General features: G+C 39.2%; 2 protein-coding genes and 1 long non-coding RNA gene across 6 annotated transcripts in view; 2 read left to right on the top strand and 1 right to left on the bottom strand.

The window, feature by feature from the left end:
• Positions 1–848: 848 nt before the first annotated feature.
• LOC123864612 lies at positions 849–8,490 on the top strand. Its single transcript, XR_006795814.1, has 3 exons — positions 849–859; positions 1,122–1,125; positions 8,070–8,490. It is a non-coding gene; the product is annotated as an uncharacterized LOC123864612 (long non-coding RNA).
• Positions 1,104–3,941, top strand: LOC123864610. Its single transcript, XM_045905192.1, has 3 exons — positions 1,104–1,240; positions 2,878–3,069; positions 3,695–3,941. Exons 1-3 carry the CDS (start codon positions 1,153–1,155, stop codon positions 3,859–3,861), a joined length of 447 nt encoding a protein of 148 aa, XP_045761148.1. The 5' UTR covers positions 1,104–1,152; the 3' UTR covers positions 3,862–3,941.
• Positions 5,455–19,723, bottom strand: part of LOC123864607 (filamin-A) — a 95,159-nt gene continuing 80,890 nt past the window's right edge. For 3 of the 4 annotated variants that reach the window (XM_045905189.1, XM_045905188.1, XM_045905186.1), the window contains exons 40-54: positions 18,568–18,718; positions 17,674–17,922; positions 16,948–17,168; positions 16,226–16,433; positions 15,660–15,788; positions 15,398–15,562; positions 14,810–14,967; positions 12,283–12,462; positions 11,762–11,906; positions 11,215–11,430; positions 10,327–10,500; positions 9,712–9,887; positions 9,041–9,202; positions 8,511–8,690; positions 5,455–8,020 (exon numbers count right to left, since the gene is read on the bottom strand). In XM_045905189.1, the coding sequence (XP_045761145.1) occupies positions 7,883–8,020; positions 8,511–8,690; positions 9,041–9,202; positions 9,712–9,887; positions 10,327–10,500; positions 11,215–11,430; positions 11,762–11,906; positions 12,283–12,462; positions 14,810–14,967; positions 15,398–15,562; positions 15,660–15,788; positions 16,226–16,433; positions 16,948–17,168; positions 17,674–17,922; positions 18,568–18,718 (2,652 nt within the window). In that variant the 3' untranslated portion in view covers positions 5,455–7,882. The remainder of the gene's footprint in view (positions 8,021–8,510; positions 8,691–9,040; positions 9,203–9,711; positions 9,888–10,326; positions 10,501–11,214; positions 11,431–11,761; positions 11,907–12,282; positions 12,463–14,809; positions 14,968–15,397; positions 15,563–15,659; positions 15,789–16,225; positions 16,434–16,947; positions 17,169–17,673; positions 17,923–18,567; positions 18,719–19,723) is intronic. The other variant, XM_045905187.1, reaches the window with a different exon arrangement.

Here is a 19,723-nt window from a genome sequence, read left to right as displayed (position 1 = left end):
TGTACTTACAGAGATAGCTTATTGCATCGCGGGAATGGACATAAGATAGGCTATTTTTTTCAGTAGGAAATCAAATGGCTCCCACGGGATTTATAAAAACCGAAATCCACGTAGACTAATTCGCAAGCATCGTCCATTTGGTATAAAGATAGCATAGCAAAGAGTTCCCACGGGTTTTTCTAAAAAACCGAAATCTACGAGGGCGAGGTCACGGCGTGCAATATCATCTAATCTAGTATTAAGTATTTCATAAGTGACACAATCCTTGAAGACATCATTCATTACTCTTAATTTTAAATTCAGTTCAGCGAAAGAATTAAAACCACTTTTAAGTATACAGGGTTTATAAAATAAGTAAGTAAGCCAATTTGAACATGAAGCTATGAATGTGCATTGTACAAAAATAAATCTCATTTGGGCTTCTGTATTCATCCCTACAGATGAAACTTCAGATTGGACAGGCATGTATCTAGGTAAATTATATTTGGAAAGAGAAATTTAGGAATTCCTAGCAAATACCTAGGCAACTAATACCTTCTGAAAATCGCTTATTCTACCCTCGAGCTACGAGGGTTCAAAACGCACCCTGGTCTGAGAAGAAGCTCATAATATAACAGCCGGGTATTCTTTTTACCATCATCATTTTATATAATTAAAGCTTGTAATGTAAAGTTATTACTTACCTAATTTTAGATATTTCATTTTTTGGTTTAAAAAAAACAGTAAATAATATTAATTGCAATGCATTGAATTGCATTGTCATACTTAATCAAGTATGATAATGCAAGTTACGAAGTACATCGTTGCCATCAATGGTATTCTTCAATGAAAATGCATTATGTAGGTACTTACTTAGCAAGTTATTAATATATAGAGTTACGACGCGCGTAGCAGGAAGCTACGATGTACATAAATCGAGATGAACTCGTAGAGTAGGCCCACAGGTAGTTTTAGTTTTGGTGCTGATTTAGTCTTGGACGCACCGAACCGCTTAAAGTTCTGTTCATAAGTCTCTCGATAGTAACTTTCCTTTTATAAGCAGAAGTGGGTTATAATAAAAACAGTTTGATGAACGAATGTAGGCAGAAAAAGAAATAAAATCATTTTTTTAAATTTCAAAGCAAGGTTTTATAGATAGAAAAATAAATCGAAATGGAAAAATTATGGCGGTGTGTTCTGTTCTTAGGGATTACGTTTTATGTGATGGTTTCGGTTATTACTGCTCCTGCAAATACATACTGTAAGTACTTACATTATTGCCTAGAAACTAAAACATTTTATCTTTAAATACAAAATGTCCAAAATACTCCGTAAACCTACGTGTATAAAAAGTGATAGCTAACTGGTTAAGACGTCGGCCTTTCAGTCTGGGGTTCTAGGTTTGGTCCCAGACACGCACCTCTTAACTTTTCGGACCTATGCATGTGCGTAAGCATATATTTTCACTTGCTTTAGCGGTAAAGGAAAAAATCGTGAGGAAACCTGCATGCCTAAGAATTCTGAATGAGGTCTGTCAATCCAAACTTTTCAAGCATGGTAGACTATGGCCAAACCCTTCTCTGAGACCTCTGAGAGGAGAGTGGAGACCTTTGCTCAGTCTGTAGTGCAGCAGGGCGATGGGTTGATGAATAGAATTTTCAATAAAAAAAAAAAAAAAACAAGTTACTTGGGCTACAAGCTATGGGACTAGTGGTACTAGATCTCAATATTTTTTAAAGATTGTAGGTACTATTGCTATACCGACTGTTATACTACTTAATAATACAGGCTGATACAAGTATTATGTCATAATCTCAACCAAGCCCTTAAAACTATTAGAGCGAATTACACGTTATCTCCAACTAGTACCTAGATAGATAGGTACCCTACTAGATATCTTGTTATTTAGTCTAGACGTTGTGAAAGACGTTCGTTCTGGCTCAGCGATTCCAATACTCAATAAAGTATTATTATCATCGTACTGTGGTAATATTAATCATAGTTGTCTAGCTAAATAGATATGTGCTAATTTTTTTAGACACACGTCAATGAATCAATTTGTTAGTGAACAATCAAGTGTCGCTCGTTTGAAGCACCGCAGTTGTAGGTATAGTACGCGCCAGGTCGAGATGGCGATCGGTATGCGGACGCCCAGAACACCCGCATAGTCCCCGCGCAAACACGGTCCAGGGTAGCGCGGGTGACGTGCGGGTGTGTGGGGCGTCCCCTCGCCTCACACCCCAATTGCCATCTCGACTTGTCGCGTGCGATAGGTACCTTCTACCTAGATGTTTATCGTTATGTGGACCTTGTAGATTCTCACACCACACTAATTGATGTTAAAAAATATACGAGTAGGTATTAATGTTTCTGAATAAGTAGGTATAGATACCGGTATTGAGATTTGCGGTGAATCTAGCAGTAAAACTAAGGTTTGGTTAAAACGTCTATTTGGGATGATCGATTCCAGGCACGCATCCTTCACTTTCAGGCACTTTTCCGAGTTATGTGCGTTATAAGAAATTAATTAAAACGTTTTGCTCTAACGGTGAAGGAAAACGTCGTGAGAGAACTTGCATGTACGTTCTGAGACTTGAGAGTTCTCCATAATGTTTTTAAAGGTGTTTTTAAATCACCAATCAGCACTAGGTAAGGTTGGTAGTCCTCTTTAAGGGGTTTAAGCTGTTGACGTTTATGTAACTGAGATATTATAACTGTTGATATAAAAGACAACTGATTAGTTAAAGCACAAAAAAGAGGCTTCAAATTTCCATAAGACACAAGTTTGACTGGTGCGTCGGCTGCATAATTAATATCCGTCTACAATGGACCTTCCTATGTGAATAACGAAGTTTTAACTATCTATATTTAGTTTGTTATATTCAAAACAATTTGCAGCACGTGGGCCGCAATACACAATCAGTCCATCCAATGATAACAAGCAGCCATACATCGAGGTGAAAAACGCGACATACCATGGGAGTGGTCCCAGAGAAGAAGCCCGTGCTATGTGCTCTGTCAAGACTCAAGAGGTCAACGCTACAGCCAACGCTACTATTACCAGGAGACTGCATGGAGTAGTTACATCGAGTAAGTACCTACTAACTCGGTAGGTCAGCGGTGGTCCAAACTCCAAACTCTAGATCGGCGGAGGCCTAAGACTTCACTAAATTAGACCCCCGTTCTCTGTAAGTTATTTGTCTGGCAAAAGATAAAAGGAGGTCGTAAAAATCTACAGTCAGTTAAAGCGATGCGTGAGCCGTGAAGGCAGTAGGTAACAGAAGGAGGTTTACTGAACGCCTGACAAACTTACCTTATTAAACTAGGTCCCTATCGTCGTTTTTTTTTTTGGATTAATCCAATAGATATACCTAAACCACTAAATTTTTAATTAAGTAGGTACTTACCTCCTATAAAAAATTTGGTTACTCAGAATCGATACTTAACACTTCTATGCAGTTTAAAAAAAATTAAGTACCTACTTGTATAGTGTAGGTAATACATAATTATTTATTCATATTTTCAAAACAAAACAATCTTTAATAATAATTTTAGTAAATTAAAGTAAAAAAATCGATTTCAAATAATTTTGCTCTCAAATCTATTATCCTACCTACCATTACCTAAGGTACCATCTTAGGAAATTAGGATATAATATTTCTATCAGTCAGTTTTTTATTAATATGAAATAATACCTACTTAATAATCTTTTCAGGAGAACTCCATTCATCAATACAGCGATTGGAAGTGATCATCTACGGGCAGATGCAGCAACTATGGCAGAGTCTGGACGCTCTACGTACACAAATTGCAGGCAGCGCGCGAGTGTCGTACCCGGACCGTCGCAGTGTCAGCTTTCGATATAGACCTAATGCATTATGAATAAAAACTAGACTGCTACATATAACAATAAGTGCCATATCTCACTAGGACACCAGTGGTGGCGCAACCAGGTCGCGCTACCAACACGCGTACACTTTTACCTACATCCCTATGGAGGGTACCGCTGACCGCACCTGTCCTCTTGGTTGTACATGCAATTGAAAGCTCGCGTAGTTGATAGATCTGTCAGTCAGTCAGCTTTTTCTTTTTAACCCCCGACCCAAAAAGAGGGGTGTTATAAGTTTGACGTGTGTATCTGTGTATCTGTCTGTGACATCGTAGCTCCTAAACGAATGAACCGATTTTAATTTAGTTTTCTTTTATTTGAAAGATGACTTGATCGAGTGTGTTCTTAGCTATAATCGAAAAAGATCGGTTCAAGTTTTCTTATAGAGGTTTTTGTGTCGGGGGTTTTTAAATTTTAAGTTATATATATATTATAAATTAGTAAAGTACCTAATAATAATAAGGTATTAACCTTATTATTATTAGGTACTTTACTAATTCCAACACTAGGTAGCAGGTGTATTTATGTGTAGGTGCCTAGCTATAAAATACTTCTCGGTAGAATATAAAGCAATAGTCGTCATTACACATGTTTTTGTACTCTAAATAGATATTATAATGAATTATTCATTGCGGTGTATGTACATACTCATATATTTAAAGCGAACGCTATGTGTTTTTTTAAATTGGCTAACTTTGTTGAATATTTTGTCTGTAATGTTTGTTATTGTTTAATTCCTTTACTTCTTTGTTTAAACAAGAAGTGAATTGGTAATTAAATGCAATGAGGGGAATTTTTTTATGGCACCGCATTTCGTGTTGTTTGCCGTAACTCCTAAGTACCTACTATGTAATGTATGTATCTATTGGTACCTACCTATAATGCGTGATCATTTTGTTCATAACATTTTAAAAGCACCTGTGTTAAGTACCTATTTATAGGCAAATTACAGAAGCTGCAGTTGAAGGGCACAGACCACCAAAACGTACTAATTAACTTCAATAATGTACCGATCATAAGCTAAACTTACACCGAGCGTAGCTATATACCTACCTACCTATCACATGAGCCTATACATTGGGCCGGCCAACCATATCAGTAGGCACACCTGCCCACATTGCTCTGCATACCATGCCGCGGACAGGTCAAGATGGCGCAACATCATAAAGGAAGATATTCCGTGGCAAAGATCACAACCCTCAGCAGTGAGGTTGATGATACACGGAGAAGGAACTTACACCGGGCGATTCCGTTCGATATTATAAACAGAAGCACGTCTAAGGGCCGGCGCACATATGGCGGAGCGCAGCGCAGATCATGTTTTCTAATCCCGTGACACATTACGCGAATTTCTACCAGAGACTGCGCGCGGATGCGCGAGTATCCGCACGGATGCACAATTGATTTTAGATATTATTTCAATGAGGACAATGTCGATAATATTTTGACTGTGAAAAATGTTCTGCACTGCGCTCCGCCTATGTGCGCCGGCCCTAAAAGTCCTCGCGGATGATGTCGCGCTGGCATCATTTATTATAGAGTAAAAAATGTATTATAAATACATAATTATAAATAAAACAAAAAAGTAATAATGTTCAATTTATTAACAAAATTAGTAACTGATAATTATTCAGCATTTACCCAGTCAATTTGTAAATCAAGATGTAAACTAAACGTGTAGGAATAGTAGACAAGGTACGAGAGCGTCGTACTATCCCTTCTCTTGCTTTTCTTGAAAATACTAGGCTGGTACACACTTAAGAATTAAAACGCAACGCAGTTTTTGTTAATCTTATGTTTTTAATATATCCAAGTTTAGTTTACATCGTACTTATACTTTAATACTAGGCCATAATAACAAGAAACAAGTTAGTATACAATAGTTAAATGACGCTTAGATCTAAATACCTAGTTATTAATAAATATTATCAAATAAAAAAATATTATGCTTTTTTCTTTTACAATTTTGAATCCAAATGTACTCATGTAGCTCTAAGTATTGGACGGTATGACAAATTTTATTATAGTGGTAAAAAAATTACAAAAATTAAAATTAGTACAAAAAAATTGTACATTTGGTATCGTTTTTATAATGGCAAAAGATGGTTGTCCATTACATAACAAAAAATCCATAATTTTACGTTTTATAAATATTCAAAAGAGTTAAAATATCTTGATTTATTATTTAATAATCTTTGAAATACACTTCTAAGTTAGATAAACAACATTATGACTGTATTTATTTTCTTGTTAATTGATTTCATTGCAATTGTTATATTATGTATGGCAGAGAATGTATGTATAGGTAAAGTATTTATATTCCCGTGTATTCTATTTTAGTCCTTACTACCCTAAATATAAGGTACCTATCTAAATGACTCGTACCAACCTAATGATAATAATAGAGATTCTTTTATTCGAGTAATTACTACCAAACTAAGAAAGGGAAATCCTGTCCACCATATTGTGACGCCCTAACTAGAAATATAAGTATTTTGTTTCAATATAATTTTTTAATGTATTTTCAATGTTTTTTTTAATAAATCTAAATATCTTTCTAGCGACAATATGGTGGACCAGATTTCTCTTTCTTAGGTTGGACGCTTTACCTAATTCAAATGGACATAGTTTGACAGCTCCTGCTAACTTCATTCACAACTTCTTTGTTAACATCATAATCAGATCATTTGTGAGTGAAGTTTGAAGGGGGTTGGGAAATTGACATTTCAATAGGGGGTAATATTACAGATGAATGAATACGGGGTACTGAATTTGACGAAGTATACCTAAATCTTAATATAACTTGTATATCGTATACATATACGCCACGCGAAATAACTTGCAGTTTTCGTAGTCTTGTGGTGACGCAGTACTGTGTGCATTAACCTTAGTAACACTCAGGCATTGGCAATTCTGTTGTACCACAGAACTTAAAAAAGAGGAATATAGTAATTTTTTCGCAATATTAATAACAGAAAAATAAAGCTGTTTCAGATGCAACTAAATTCGTAAAATTATAAGAATCTAGTTCATTATTTTACATTTCCATAAAGGCAACCGTATTATTTTGTTCTTTCGATATTATTAATACAAAGATTTTTGATTTTGAAGAGATTCAAGATGAATGTTTTGTTCGAATGAATGTTGGCTTCTTGGCAATAAATTAGATCTAACTAAATGATAATTGTTTCTTTTCGGAGTAGAGATAAAGACGGATTTCCTGAAAAAGCGTTCCAAATTCACAATAAAGTCAAAATTAAGATATTATGAAAAATTGACTAGCGGGCGATTACGATAAAATGATATGTCGTATCACAAAAAGAAATCCAGTAAGCCTTAGTATAAGATTTGACATCTCACCAACGTCGATAGGATTCCAGCTTCAAAACACTTTAGAGTCAAACTAAAATACACCTTAATATGCTTGTTCTGAAGCTTATATTATACTCCAAATGAAGTGTTAATTTTATTAATGTCGCAAGGATTCCGAGCGGAATTAAAACCAAGTGTATTGCATTTTCGACTTAAAATCAAAGAACTTTAGGTCCATTTTAGTCTGACATTTGTGTATTTCAATGTTTGAATTCTATCAATGTTGGTGAAATGTCAAATCTTATACAAAGCATACTAGCATATAATCAGAATATTTCTTTGAAAACGTTTTTCAGAAAATACGTTTATGTATTCCGGGATCTCAGAGTTGGAGCAATTTTGCACCGGCGCTATTGGATCAAGTCAAGAGACTCAAGGTTGTAGAACTTCTATGATAAGTATAGAAGTAACGGCTATAATCACGTCTACATAGTCGACGTGAGTCTCAACCCCGACGCGCAGCGAACTGAGTCCGTATGAAAGAGGACCCCAGATGGATTCAAAACTAGTCGAGCTTGCATCTACTAAATACGTGAGTATAGCCGTTACATTCTATACTTATAATGGAAATCACTAACGATAGTTTAAAGATTAAAACTTCTATGATGACGATTTTGAACGGTGGTAAAGAGGAGTAAAGTATTATGCGGCGGTGGCTTGTATGTATCTGCGTAGCTCTTCCTGTGTGTCGAAGATCATGACGGGGAAAGGCGAGCCGGGTACATGGCGGCCGGCCCATCGCACTTCCACGCGGTAATCGCCGGGCTCCGTGGGAGAAAACTGGAGAACAATAAAGAACTGTTAAAAAACTTTATTGTCTCTTGATTAGACAATGGTATTGATTCTGAGCGCATCTAAATTTTAGAATATTCGCATCCTTTTCTTACCATTCTAATAAGAAAGGGACAGCCAAACCGCATTTAATTTAGAGCTGTCAAACCTCGCGACGTTAGGTGCGAGTCGTGTGCGTATTGTTTAATTTGTAGAATGCATTAAAATTTAGAGTCTTTGAATGTAAAGTTCAAGTCCCGTCCTTTTTTAGCAATATTAAAAAGAAAAAGAGCAGATGGGTAGTTGGGTACTCTAAATTTAGTTTAGACAAAAACATTAGAATCGATCCCATGTTTCATTTTCAAGAACAGTTCGTTTCGACACTTGCTAGGAACCTTCAGGTTCGGCCGAAGCCGAAGGTTTAGCCAAAGGTGGTGGTTTTGGCCGAAGGTGGCCGAAGCCGACGGTTCAGTCGGATACTTATAACCATGTAGTATACCTTGCATAGTATAGTCCGGTCCTTCTGGTTCTCGCGTTGCATTTCGACTCTGAAGGCTCCCTTGGGTCCGCGCACGCGCACGGTGAGCTGGCCGGCGCCCGCGCCGCGCGTGTCGCACAGGAAGCGCGACTGGAACGTCGCCAGCACGCCCGGCTCCACGCCTGGACCGTACACTCGGACCTAGGACAGAGACAAATTGTATGAAATCTAGAAGTATCTTGGCGTATCTAGTGCCAGGGGGCTTTCCCGCGATTCGGCCCATATAGAAGAAAGGTTGGTGGGACCATGGAAGGTAGACGGTTGAATTGACACGTCATTCATCAAAATCTGCCCAGTAGTTTAGCCGCTACAGTGGAATACACAGAATCTGGATACAAACATACATACATACATAGACTGCTAAAATCATAACCCTTCCTTTTGGCTTTGCCGGAGTCGGGTAAAAATAGGTGCCATACATCCTGGCAGTTGATGCTAGCAAAAAGCCAGATAAAGAGAGAAATGATATTATTATTTGCAAAAAGTCTTACTTTAGAAGGGTCAGGTGCCCCCGCAACCTTGAGAACGAACGGCGAGCCGGGCACATGTTCGCCCGCAAATTGCACGCTCAGCACATGTCGGCCGGCCTCGGCGGGCTTCACGTTGAGCGTGAACGTGCCGTCGCCATGCTCGTACAGCTCGCAATATGCCACCTGAAAATCCTCTAAATATACAAAATGTCCTGACGTCTCGTCTTCACTGACTGACTCGTCAACGCTAAAGCTAAGCCCTTGGACCTAAAAAGCTGAAATTTTGTGTAAGTTGCTTTTTTTTAATAATAAAATATTAGGTACAGTACAGTGCGCACTCAACACCTCAGGGCCAACCCGTCTTGTATCTGTCTACGAGCGTATTTCCCTACAAACCACCCCTCCAGCCAAATCGGCCTCGGGGCTCGGAGCAAGCCACGCGGGAAGCATCGCCGCTTTCTGAACCGACCATTACTTTCACTGTCAACAGGCAGTCTAAAAAAATACCTTGTTAGGTCCAATATAGTGCGCAATCAACTCCCCAGGGCCAGTTCTTGTATTTATCCAGGAGCGTATCTCCTTGCCGAGTACCCATCCAGCCAAATCGGCCTCGGAGCAAGCCACGCGGCAAGCATCGCCGCTTTCTAAGCCGACCATTACTTTCACTGTCAACGGGCAATCTAAAGGTTTACCTTGTTAGGTCCAGTACAGTGCGCAGTCAACTCCCCAGGGCCAGCTCTTCGCGTGTCTATCCAGGAGCGTATCTCCCTGCCGACTACCCCTCCAGCCAAACCAGCGCCGGAGCAAACCACTCGTGAAGCATCACCGCTTTCTGAACCGGCCATTACTTTCACTGTTAGTGGGCAACCTGAGGACAGTCATTGTATCACTACCAACGTTGTTCACAAACAATTTAAATTTTTTTATACAATTTTTCGGGAAGGAAATAGCCTAGATCACTTTGCAAAGTCGGAAAAAATGGCTAACATGCCCGATTTCAATACAGCGATCAAAGACAGAAAATCGTTAAACCGCGATGTAGTATCGACATTGTCGCAAAATCGCTGATGCGCAGTAGCGTTCTACTAATTTCGTAGTTTTAAATTTTCACATGCGTATGTAACGTATCAATTTCTTTTTTTACATATACCTAACATCATTAATTACAACCATTAGTGCCTGTTTCACAGTAGGGTGATTTACCCTTTTTTGAAAAGTCTCTTGATTTGATCTTAAGGCGATAAAAAACTGCCATAACATTTTTAGATTTTTTCTCGCTTAGTGTGAAAACCCCTCATTCAACCTACCTTTAACAAGTCTTCCCGCCCACGTGACCCTAAGCTGGTGGTCGCCAGGCCGTCTCGGTGTGTATGTAGCGCGCCACAGGCCGGGCCCCGCGGCCGCCAACGCCACGGATACTGACTCCCCTTCAGGCGATGTCAGTGACGCCTCGGGTGCTCCCGGCCCGGCTGCACTACCATCTAATACAAATGTCAGGATTAAAGCGGCGATTAGACTACACGTTAAATAGAGGTCTAACTAGATTAGAACTCTTAATTTATTGAAGTATAATTGCAATTAGGGCACAATACACAAAAAGTGTCACCCTCACCTCACCTGGGTGCCTAGTACACTTCCACCGCCCGTAGTGCCAGATCTTTTTTTTTTCCACGCACATGCTAACTGTGGAAACAACTCTTTTCGGCGGTGTTCCCACTAGATTTCAACATGAAGTTATTTAATAATTTCTATTGGACGAATCAACACATTCCTGAAGGCCAGTAACGCATTGGTTGTTTCTCTGGTGCAGCAAATATTCATGGGCGGCGGTTATCACTTAACATCAGGTGACCCACCTGTTCGTTTGCTCAATATTTATATATATAAAAAAAAAACATTTCTGTGGCACTAACAAGGATCATAGATTAGTGCTCTATTTATGGTGTACTCTAAACGGCACTTAAATTAAAGTTTATTGGACAATGATTTTTCATGTATCTGAAAAATACCGAATAAATTCTAGTAATAGCCTGTTAACGATTATCATAGAATTATTCGCCCTTTTACTATTAAGGCTGGGTAAATCCTAGGATTTTATCGGCCAATCCTAGGATTTCCCTTAGTTCCGAGCTTTAATAATGTCACTGTAAAATATTATTTATTATTATTATTAGTGTTAATTCATCGTAACTCACCAATAGTAAACACAGCGGGCGTATGCGGCGCCGCGTGCGCCAACCCGCGCCCAGCTAAAGTCACTCTATCCGCAGTATTCCCTGACGCAACTAGTGCTTTTCTAGGCGCGCCAGCTACTAAAGCGCCGTTGTAGGTAAGTTCTAATTCTTGTTCCCCGCTGACACCTTCAACCGCTGTAAGCGTAACTACCGCTCGGCCTGCTACTGTTTCTACACCTGGATTTAAAAAAAAAACGACGAATAAGATCCAGTTTTATGACATTTTACAACATTTTTAATTAGTTTATTTGCAATGTTAAAATTGTTGAGATGATGATTGTTTCAATTCAAGTCGAACTTGTGAAGATAAGTCTTGGAGTAGGTAAAAAATTTTCGGGCACCAACCAAAAAGTATGAATGAATTGAGCTGATGAATTTTGTTTTCATTTTTTTCCCATGTAGACAAAGAACAAGGTCTGATTTTCGAAATTCCCACGGGATAGGAAATAATGAGGATTTATGTTTCGACCCAGCGACTATGGTCAGTAATAATTATAATGGTACTCACGTTGATGCCTTCCAGCTAATAAGCACTCCAGAGTACCGGGACCAGCGTTGCTAGTATCCAGTACGATCTTAGAAGGCGCTCGAACTCTACCCGAGTTATCTGTGCCCCACCCACCTACTGGTAATATGGCTGATGTGTCAATTACCTAAAACAAACGGTTAGGGGTTGAATTTTTTTTTGAACACAAGTAAAAAAAAGAATTGAAAGAGAGAGAGACAGAGTGAGAGACAGAGAGGAAGAGAGAGAGAAATCGAAAGGGAGAGAAAGCGAGGGAAGGAGTAAGACAGGAGAGAGGGGGAGAGAGATGAAGAGAGAGGGAGAAAAAGAGAAATAAGAGTATGCGAATCTAAACGTAAACGCCTCTCTAGGCCACAATGCTGTGTCAGCTGAATTGTATCTTATTGCGTTCTAAGACATAACATACACATAAACAGTCGCTATCTATTTAACCGTCTTTGTAGAGTGATCCTTCAGATCCTTCTGTACGGAAGGTAATTTAGTATTCTGCATATTATACTCACTTTAACAGAGAACGGGCTCCCAGGTAGCGGTCCGGAAGACGTGAATATCCGCACTTCGTACAGTCCCACCACCAGCGGGATGTACGCGCACAGCCACTCCCGCGCCGCCCCCGCCACCACTCGACACTCCAGCAGGCCTGAATCTGTGTTATCTTCCTTGAGATCTGTCAGTTTTTCCACCTAAAACAATGCTTATTTCACTGCTGTTAATGCTGTTAATAAATTTTTCGCTAGTATCGGTGAAACCTTAGCCACTAAAGTTAGGACTCTCAACACTAGTAATAATACAACCTTAATATCTGATACGTCTTTCCAACCTGTAGCACAACCTAATTCAATGGTACTATATACTTGTGATAAAGAAGAAGTAGAAAGAGTTATTCTTGGATTGCGCGGTGACTGTGCTACAGGCTGGGATGGCATTTCTTGCACTTTGTTAAAACAAGCCAGACACTTTCTCTCACCCGTTCTTGCCCATATCTTTAATATCTGCTTTCTGAACGGTATCTTTCCATCTGTCTTTAAAAAAGCGGTTATACATCCTATATATAAAAATGGGGACAGAGGCAACGTCAACAATTATAGACCAATCGCTGTCTTATCTTCCATATCTAAAGTTTTAGAAAAAATAATTAATAGTCGCCTTGTTACATACCTTAATAAATTCGAAATTCTATCGAAAAACCAATTTGGCTTTCGAAGTGGTAAGTCTACAGAAGATGCCATCTTAGAACTTACGAGCACTATAACAGAAGGCTTGGATAAGAAAGATAAGGTAATTGGTTTATTTCTCGATCTGTCAAAGGCTTTTGACACTGTCTCAGTCCCTATTCTAATTGGCAGGTTGGAGGAAATAGGTATAAGAGGGATGGTACTAAACATTTTTAAAGACTACTTAAAAAATCGCACTCAGTGTGTGAAAATTGGTGATAGTATAAGCCAAGAAGAACCATTAACTTATGGCGTTCCCCAGGGGAGTGTCCTGGGTCCGACACTCTTCCTCATATACATAAACCAATTATGTAATCTTTCTTTTCCCCTAGTTAAAATAGTAGCTTATGCTGACGATATGGCAATAGTTGTTCGGGGTAAAACCTGGACTGAAACGCAGACAATTGCAGAACGGATGTTGGAAAAGGTCATGCTATGGCTCTCTTCTAACTTGCTTTCACTGAACTTACAAAAAAGTAAATATATCACATTCTCTTTAAAAAGGAACTCACAGCCCCAAAATCCTTTTCTAATCAAAGCTCATACTTGCGGCTTTAATATTGCTAATTGTAACTGTGGTAAAATGGAACGAGTTGACTGTATGAAATATTTAGGAGTAATTATTGATAGTACACTATCCTGGGCTCCACAAATTGACAAACTTGTCGGCCAAGCGAGAAAAATGATATACATATTCAAAAATCTCAAGCCTATACTCGACACAAAAACCTTAAAAGTTGTATATTTTGCTCTGGTACAGTCGATCCTGTCTTACTGTATCACAATCTGGGGTAATTGCGGAAAAACACTACTCTTACGACTTGAGCGAGCTCAAAGAGCTATCCTTAAAGTGATGCTAGGGAAACCTATTCTATTTTCAACCCGTGAGTTGTATGGTTTATGCGATGTTCTAACGGTGCGACAGATCTACATACTCCAAGTAATTTTACGCAAACACAAACAAATGCACTATGATCCTACGTTAGACCATCGTAAAAGAAGATCCGATAAGGTATGCCAGATCAAATCTTGCAGAACTGAACTAGCAAGTAAACATTTTTGCTATGCTAGCCCAATATTATACAACAAAGTAAATTATCACATAAATATTTACTCTGCTAATCAACGAACCTGTAAAATACTTATATCTCAATGGCTTAAATCACTCTCTTATAGGGACACGGAAGACATCGTAACTTTGAAATAATCCATTCACACTCGCATGCACATACAAACAAACACACACACACACACAAACACACACACACACACACTCACACACAAACACACACACACACACACACACACACACACACACACACACACACGCATATTAACTTAACACAATATTCATTGATTTTTAAGATTGTTACATATATATTTATTTTTCTTGTCTTTAGTACCTAATTTTGTCAATCTGGAGGTGGGCGTTAACAACTGCAACACAGTTTGTACCTAACTAACGCAGTTGTTATCGTTGTTTATTTTAAGGCAATGTTAAGTGTAAATAAAGATATTTTTCATTTTCAAAGATATTTTTCATTATTCTTTTCATTTGAGCATTTTCCCAAATCAAGGTCGGTATAATATCATATTCACCAGGTTTACATTCAAATAGTTGTAGAAATTTTCTCACAAAAATTTTGCGGCGCACTGGAAAGCACTCCGCTCATATGTTTTGTTCTAGACTCCGTAGACATGCCACAGATATCGAACTAACGCTTCTGACGTATGCAGAGTGAGTGCGACAGCAAGTTATCTGACAAACAATTTCTGATAATACGCTGCCGGCGTTAAGACTACTAAAATATCGTACCTGAACAGTGGGTGCAGTATCTTCGACACAGTTTATTGTGAAAGCGGCTTCTTTGCCCACGTGCGCATGCGCGAGTCCTGTGCCTGAGCATTTTGCAGCGTTACTTGCTTTGCCGCTTAGAACACCTAGCGATACTGGACTCCCGACTACCGGCGCACCTACGAATTCAAGAAGCATTCTCAATACACTGAAGATTTTTTTGAAGTGAGAATTTATTAGGCGAATTTAGGGATGGGTAAAAACTTCAAGGTCGTATCCTTGACATCCAAATCCTTGCCTACTGGAAATTAACCTTAACTACTGAGAAATAAGTTCAGATTTAATTGAAGCATAATCAAAAGAGTTTAAGTCCGAATAAGACATTGTAAAATAATTTCATGGTTCGACAACTTGTTTTCCTCTTTGACTTGTATCCAAAGAAACGAAATGCTTGAGAACTTTTACTTTAGAAGAAATTTTTTTTTTCATTTGGAAAATGAGCGTACACTTACTATTGTAAGTCAATGGTTGATTACGAATCGTCAGAAACCCATATCAATATATAATGTATATTCATTTCATTTCATTAAATATTTAATTCAAACTTACCCCCGTATGTAATATAAATACGGTAGTGCGCCGGTACAGAAGGTCGCAGCCGAACTTTGTGTGTGTGTCCGTCTTCCCGTATATCGATAGGTAAGCGCACTCTTCTGTCTCCCATCGCTTCGCAGACCACTTCTAATTCCCCGAGACCTGCGTCTTTTGTATCGACTGTAAAAAAATTAAAACTCATTAGTACTTATGATATTTACTATAAAGTTACGTCCATATGGATATAACTCTCCGCTTCAATAAATATTTAAATTACCTGTAAAATTGATAGGCGTCTGCGCAATAATATTCCCCGTTGGAAGGCCTGACAGAATTACTTTATGCGGGTCAAAGGATTCGCACGTAAATGGACTTCCAGTGACGGGTTTTGAAAGGTGTAGTACTTCTGTAAAAGTATAAAACAAGACATATTATAGAACCAAACAACTAAATCTACAACATACAATTATTAAAAATGGGAGGAAATTCCTATAAGGAATCTATCTGCCAATTGCCAATTTTGGAAACCTTTGGAACTGTGGAAGTTTATGGGATAGCGTGATAAGTCAATCAATGAGTGGAAATTCTTAGCAAATCTTTATTTTTAACAAACTTAATAAAAAATCTCTATGGTTCTTCAGAACCATAGAGATTTTTTATTAAGTTCGACGGGGATTTTTTTTTGTGATCTTACTCCATAACTCTCTCAAATCTGAACTGATTTCTTTTTTGTCCTTTCAAATCGTTGGTCCCATTTTTTAGTGAAGATTTTCATCAGATCTTCACTTATTGTTATCGAACTCGGTTAACGGTCTTATTTATTTTTTGTATATGTTCTATTACCTATAGTGCTTTGTCCGACTTCATTGATGGCGAACTCGGCTTGTAACAGTCCCGATTTGGTCTGGTAACATCTGACGGGTAAAGCTCTTGAGCCGGGACCTGAGACGACCACATCGAACTCCCTGGCTGGGCGGCCTAATGTGTCGATACTGAACGACGCCACTTTGCCCACTTGGGCCTGGTAGAGACCTAGACCTGATGCTGCTACCTGGGAACAAAGAGTTGGTTTCAAACAGAAACTAGTAGTATAACTTGGTCGCGCTAAGTTTGCACCTCGCTGGAATGTGGCGCCTCTCTTACTTACCCGCTCACCTCCCCGCGGTTGTCTTGTCGCGTCAGTACGGTCGCATACCGCACCTAAGCGTCAGTGTGACGTAATCGACGCGAGGTGCAAACTTATCTTAACCGAGTAGTAAGAAGCTGGGTTTTACAAAATAAGCACGAACTAACACAATTTCTCCAGGCTCAGGATATAAACAAAATATTTCTAAGGATGGTTAAACTAAATACGTCCATTTCCAACGACTTCTAGACTGGTAACGGACGCCCTGTTTTGAAGCATGTCCGTAGGTGTCGTTTTCCCCAAAGATGCATAAATACCGCACCAGTATCTAATGCAGTCGCTATACGCACCATACCATTTATTGTGCCAGATAAATACAAGCTTATGACCTTTGTCTGTCTGGAATTTTATATTGTCTTTGTTCAATTCAAATACTAACCTCTTGACCATGATGTGCGGGTAGAACATCGACAAGTAACGGCTCTTTTGAAATTGGAACGCCACTCCACAACAATGCCAGTCGGTGCGTTGCTGCTCGCGATGGATGCCACACTAGCTCCATCCGAGCTCCGCCGCGTCTCCGCACTGAGTGTGCCACGGCTGACCCACCGCACCACACTCGAGCTGATAGTCTACCGGCACCCGCTCCTGCCGTACTCACTGTAGGAACCAAGCCAAGATATTTATCGCTTCAGTGATTCACACTGAAAAGGTAAAAAGGTTCCAATAAATTAGATACAGGTCTAATCGTTTCTGAGTTCGTATAACTCAGCTAGTTGTAGCTAGCAGGGTAGCTTGAAATGATTCGCGTAATATACACATTGCCAGTGTATCGCCATTTTCAAACTTGGCTGGACACACAGCGAAAGTCTTGATCAAGATGATTGCATGTGTCTTTGAATGCTCGAAACCTATTTACTCGTAATATTTATAGTTAATATCATAAATGCGTAAGTGTGTCTGTCTGTCTGCTAGTTTTTCACGGCTCATCCATATTAACACAATTTGATACAGATTATAGCTTGCATCCCGAGGATAGCCATAGTCCTCTTTTATTTTAGGAAAATTTTCAATGGACTTTTAAAGAAACCTAAATCTAGGCGGACGAAGTCGCGAGCATTATCTAGTACGACTATAAAGAAGAAGAAAAAAAAGACAAACTTACCAGTGAGTATAGCAGGTCTATGCGCCACCGCATCCCCGATGGATAATACTTTGACCGCCGCAGCATCGAGCGCTTCAACTTCAGCTATCGGTCCTCTAGGACTCCTCACAAGGTACCTTCCTACTCGGTTGGCGGGGAATGTTAGGAGCCCAGTGTCTTCAAGGTTGGCTTCAGATATACGACTGCCGGTGGGCGATATAACTTCCACGTCCGATAGACTTTCGTCCACTTCTATTGCCGCTACACCACCTATGGTGAAAGTTAAGAAAGAAACTAATAAAATCTCTACTTAGAATAGTAAAAACTAATCTTTTTTGTAAAGTCTAGTTAGTTTAATGGTTCAATTTATTATTTGTTACAGTATGCGCAAAACTTAACAAAGTTGGACTACTTTTCATCTTACTGCATATTTTACAAAAACTTATAGTGCTTGTAATCTAGCTAATCTAGCTACTAGCTAATTGAATTAGTAAGTAGTAGCTAATTGAATTAGTTACATAAATTCGTTACAATAATTTCGCGATTGATCAAGAAATCGTCGTTTTAATGATTAAGAATCAATATTTTGGAAATAAACAAATGAGTACAAAGACTGTCTTGCCATATTACAATATCATAAGAGAGTATCAATCACCTCACAACTCCCTCATCAGGTACGATTCAAGTTACCTTTATCGAATCAAAGTCAAACAATTTTTTTAATAAAACTAGCGAGCAAACAAGCCGGCGGGTCGCCTGATGTTAAGTGATTATGTTCATAAAATTTCAATTCAATCGGAAAATTAAAAGTAGTCGATAAATCAGTTGCCATTTTCAACGGAATAAGTTAACCTAATAAAAAGAAAATAAGGTACCAAAACGTTAGGTACAGCTGGAATTGCTTTAGTGTCTTACCTATTTGTACATAAGTGTGGGGTTCGCTAACACGACACACAAAGGGGCTGCCGGGTACTGGCTGCTCATTGAAGGTGACGGACACGCGATGTGGCTCGCGTGACACCGGCACGAATGTTACGTCGTAGAGACCGCGGGCCACGGCCACTACCTAAGAGTACAATACAAACAAAGATTATATAAGCACATAATACTTGATAACAAGTACCTTCCAGGTACAGAAGGTTTACTTCGCATTCCGCAAAGACGTTTAAAAAAAATGCGAGTTTGTTACAACGCAACAAAGTGCAAGAGCTCAAGACTGGCACGAGGTTTGACAGTTTTGAATTAAATTAAGTTTCGCTGGCCTTTTCTTATTACATTGATAAGAAAAAGATGCGAATACTCTAAAATTTTGTTGCCATCAGGTTCAAACCATTATGAAATGAAATGTACAAACAAACATTTTTATTTTTATTTTAAAACAATATTAGCCATGTTATTCATGACTAATATATCCCTTTGGCCCTATTCAGTGCGACGCGGACCGTCCGCACGCGGATAAGGTTTTGCGCCCGTCGCGGATGAATTTGTCGTTCAGCGTGATGCGGATCGTGATCGAGAGTGGTACAGTGTCATGGATAAAACTTTGAATTTGGTGATTGCGGCCTATTTATTAAACAACAGAAGAAGAAGACGCCATGGTAGAAGATTTAGTGTTGAGAACTGGTTGAGAAAAGACTTCTTAAAGGAGAATTTGTATCCTTGTTTTCGGACTTGCGGGATGACGAATATTTAAAGATCTTCAAATATTTAAAGATGTCCATTAGGACATTTGAAGAGTTGCATGCGAAACTAGAGCCATCTTTAATGCATTGCGATATATACAAGAAGCCCATATGTTCTTGTATAACCCTCTCAGTTTGCACATTTGACCTAGCCGCCATGACAACGAGAGTACCTTACGTCCGCTCCGCGTGACTGTCCGCCGAGCACTGAACAAATACATTAGAACCAAGCACCGTCCGCCCGCGGACATCCGCGGCGCGGAGGAGCGGCGCAGAGCGATTACGACCGCGCGCGGATAGCTCTCCGCGACGCGGACAGCTCCGCGTCGCTCTGAACGCGCTGTTAAGGTTTCATACATTTTACCGTCCGTCGCGGACGTCCGCGTAGG

Source organism: Maniola jurtina, chromosome 4 (assembly GCF_905333055.1).
Source record: "Maniola jurtina chromosome 4, ilManJurt1.1, whole genome shotgun sequence".
In the NCBI taxonomy this organism is placed as follows: Eukaryota; Metazoa; Arthropoda; class Insecta; order Lepidoptera; family Nymphalidae; genus Maniola; species Maniola jurtina.
This window is presented reverse-complemented; position numbering and strand designations above follow the sequence as displayed.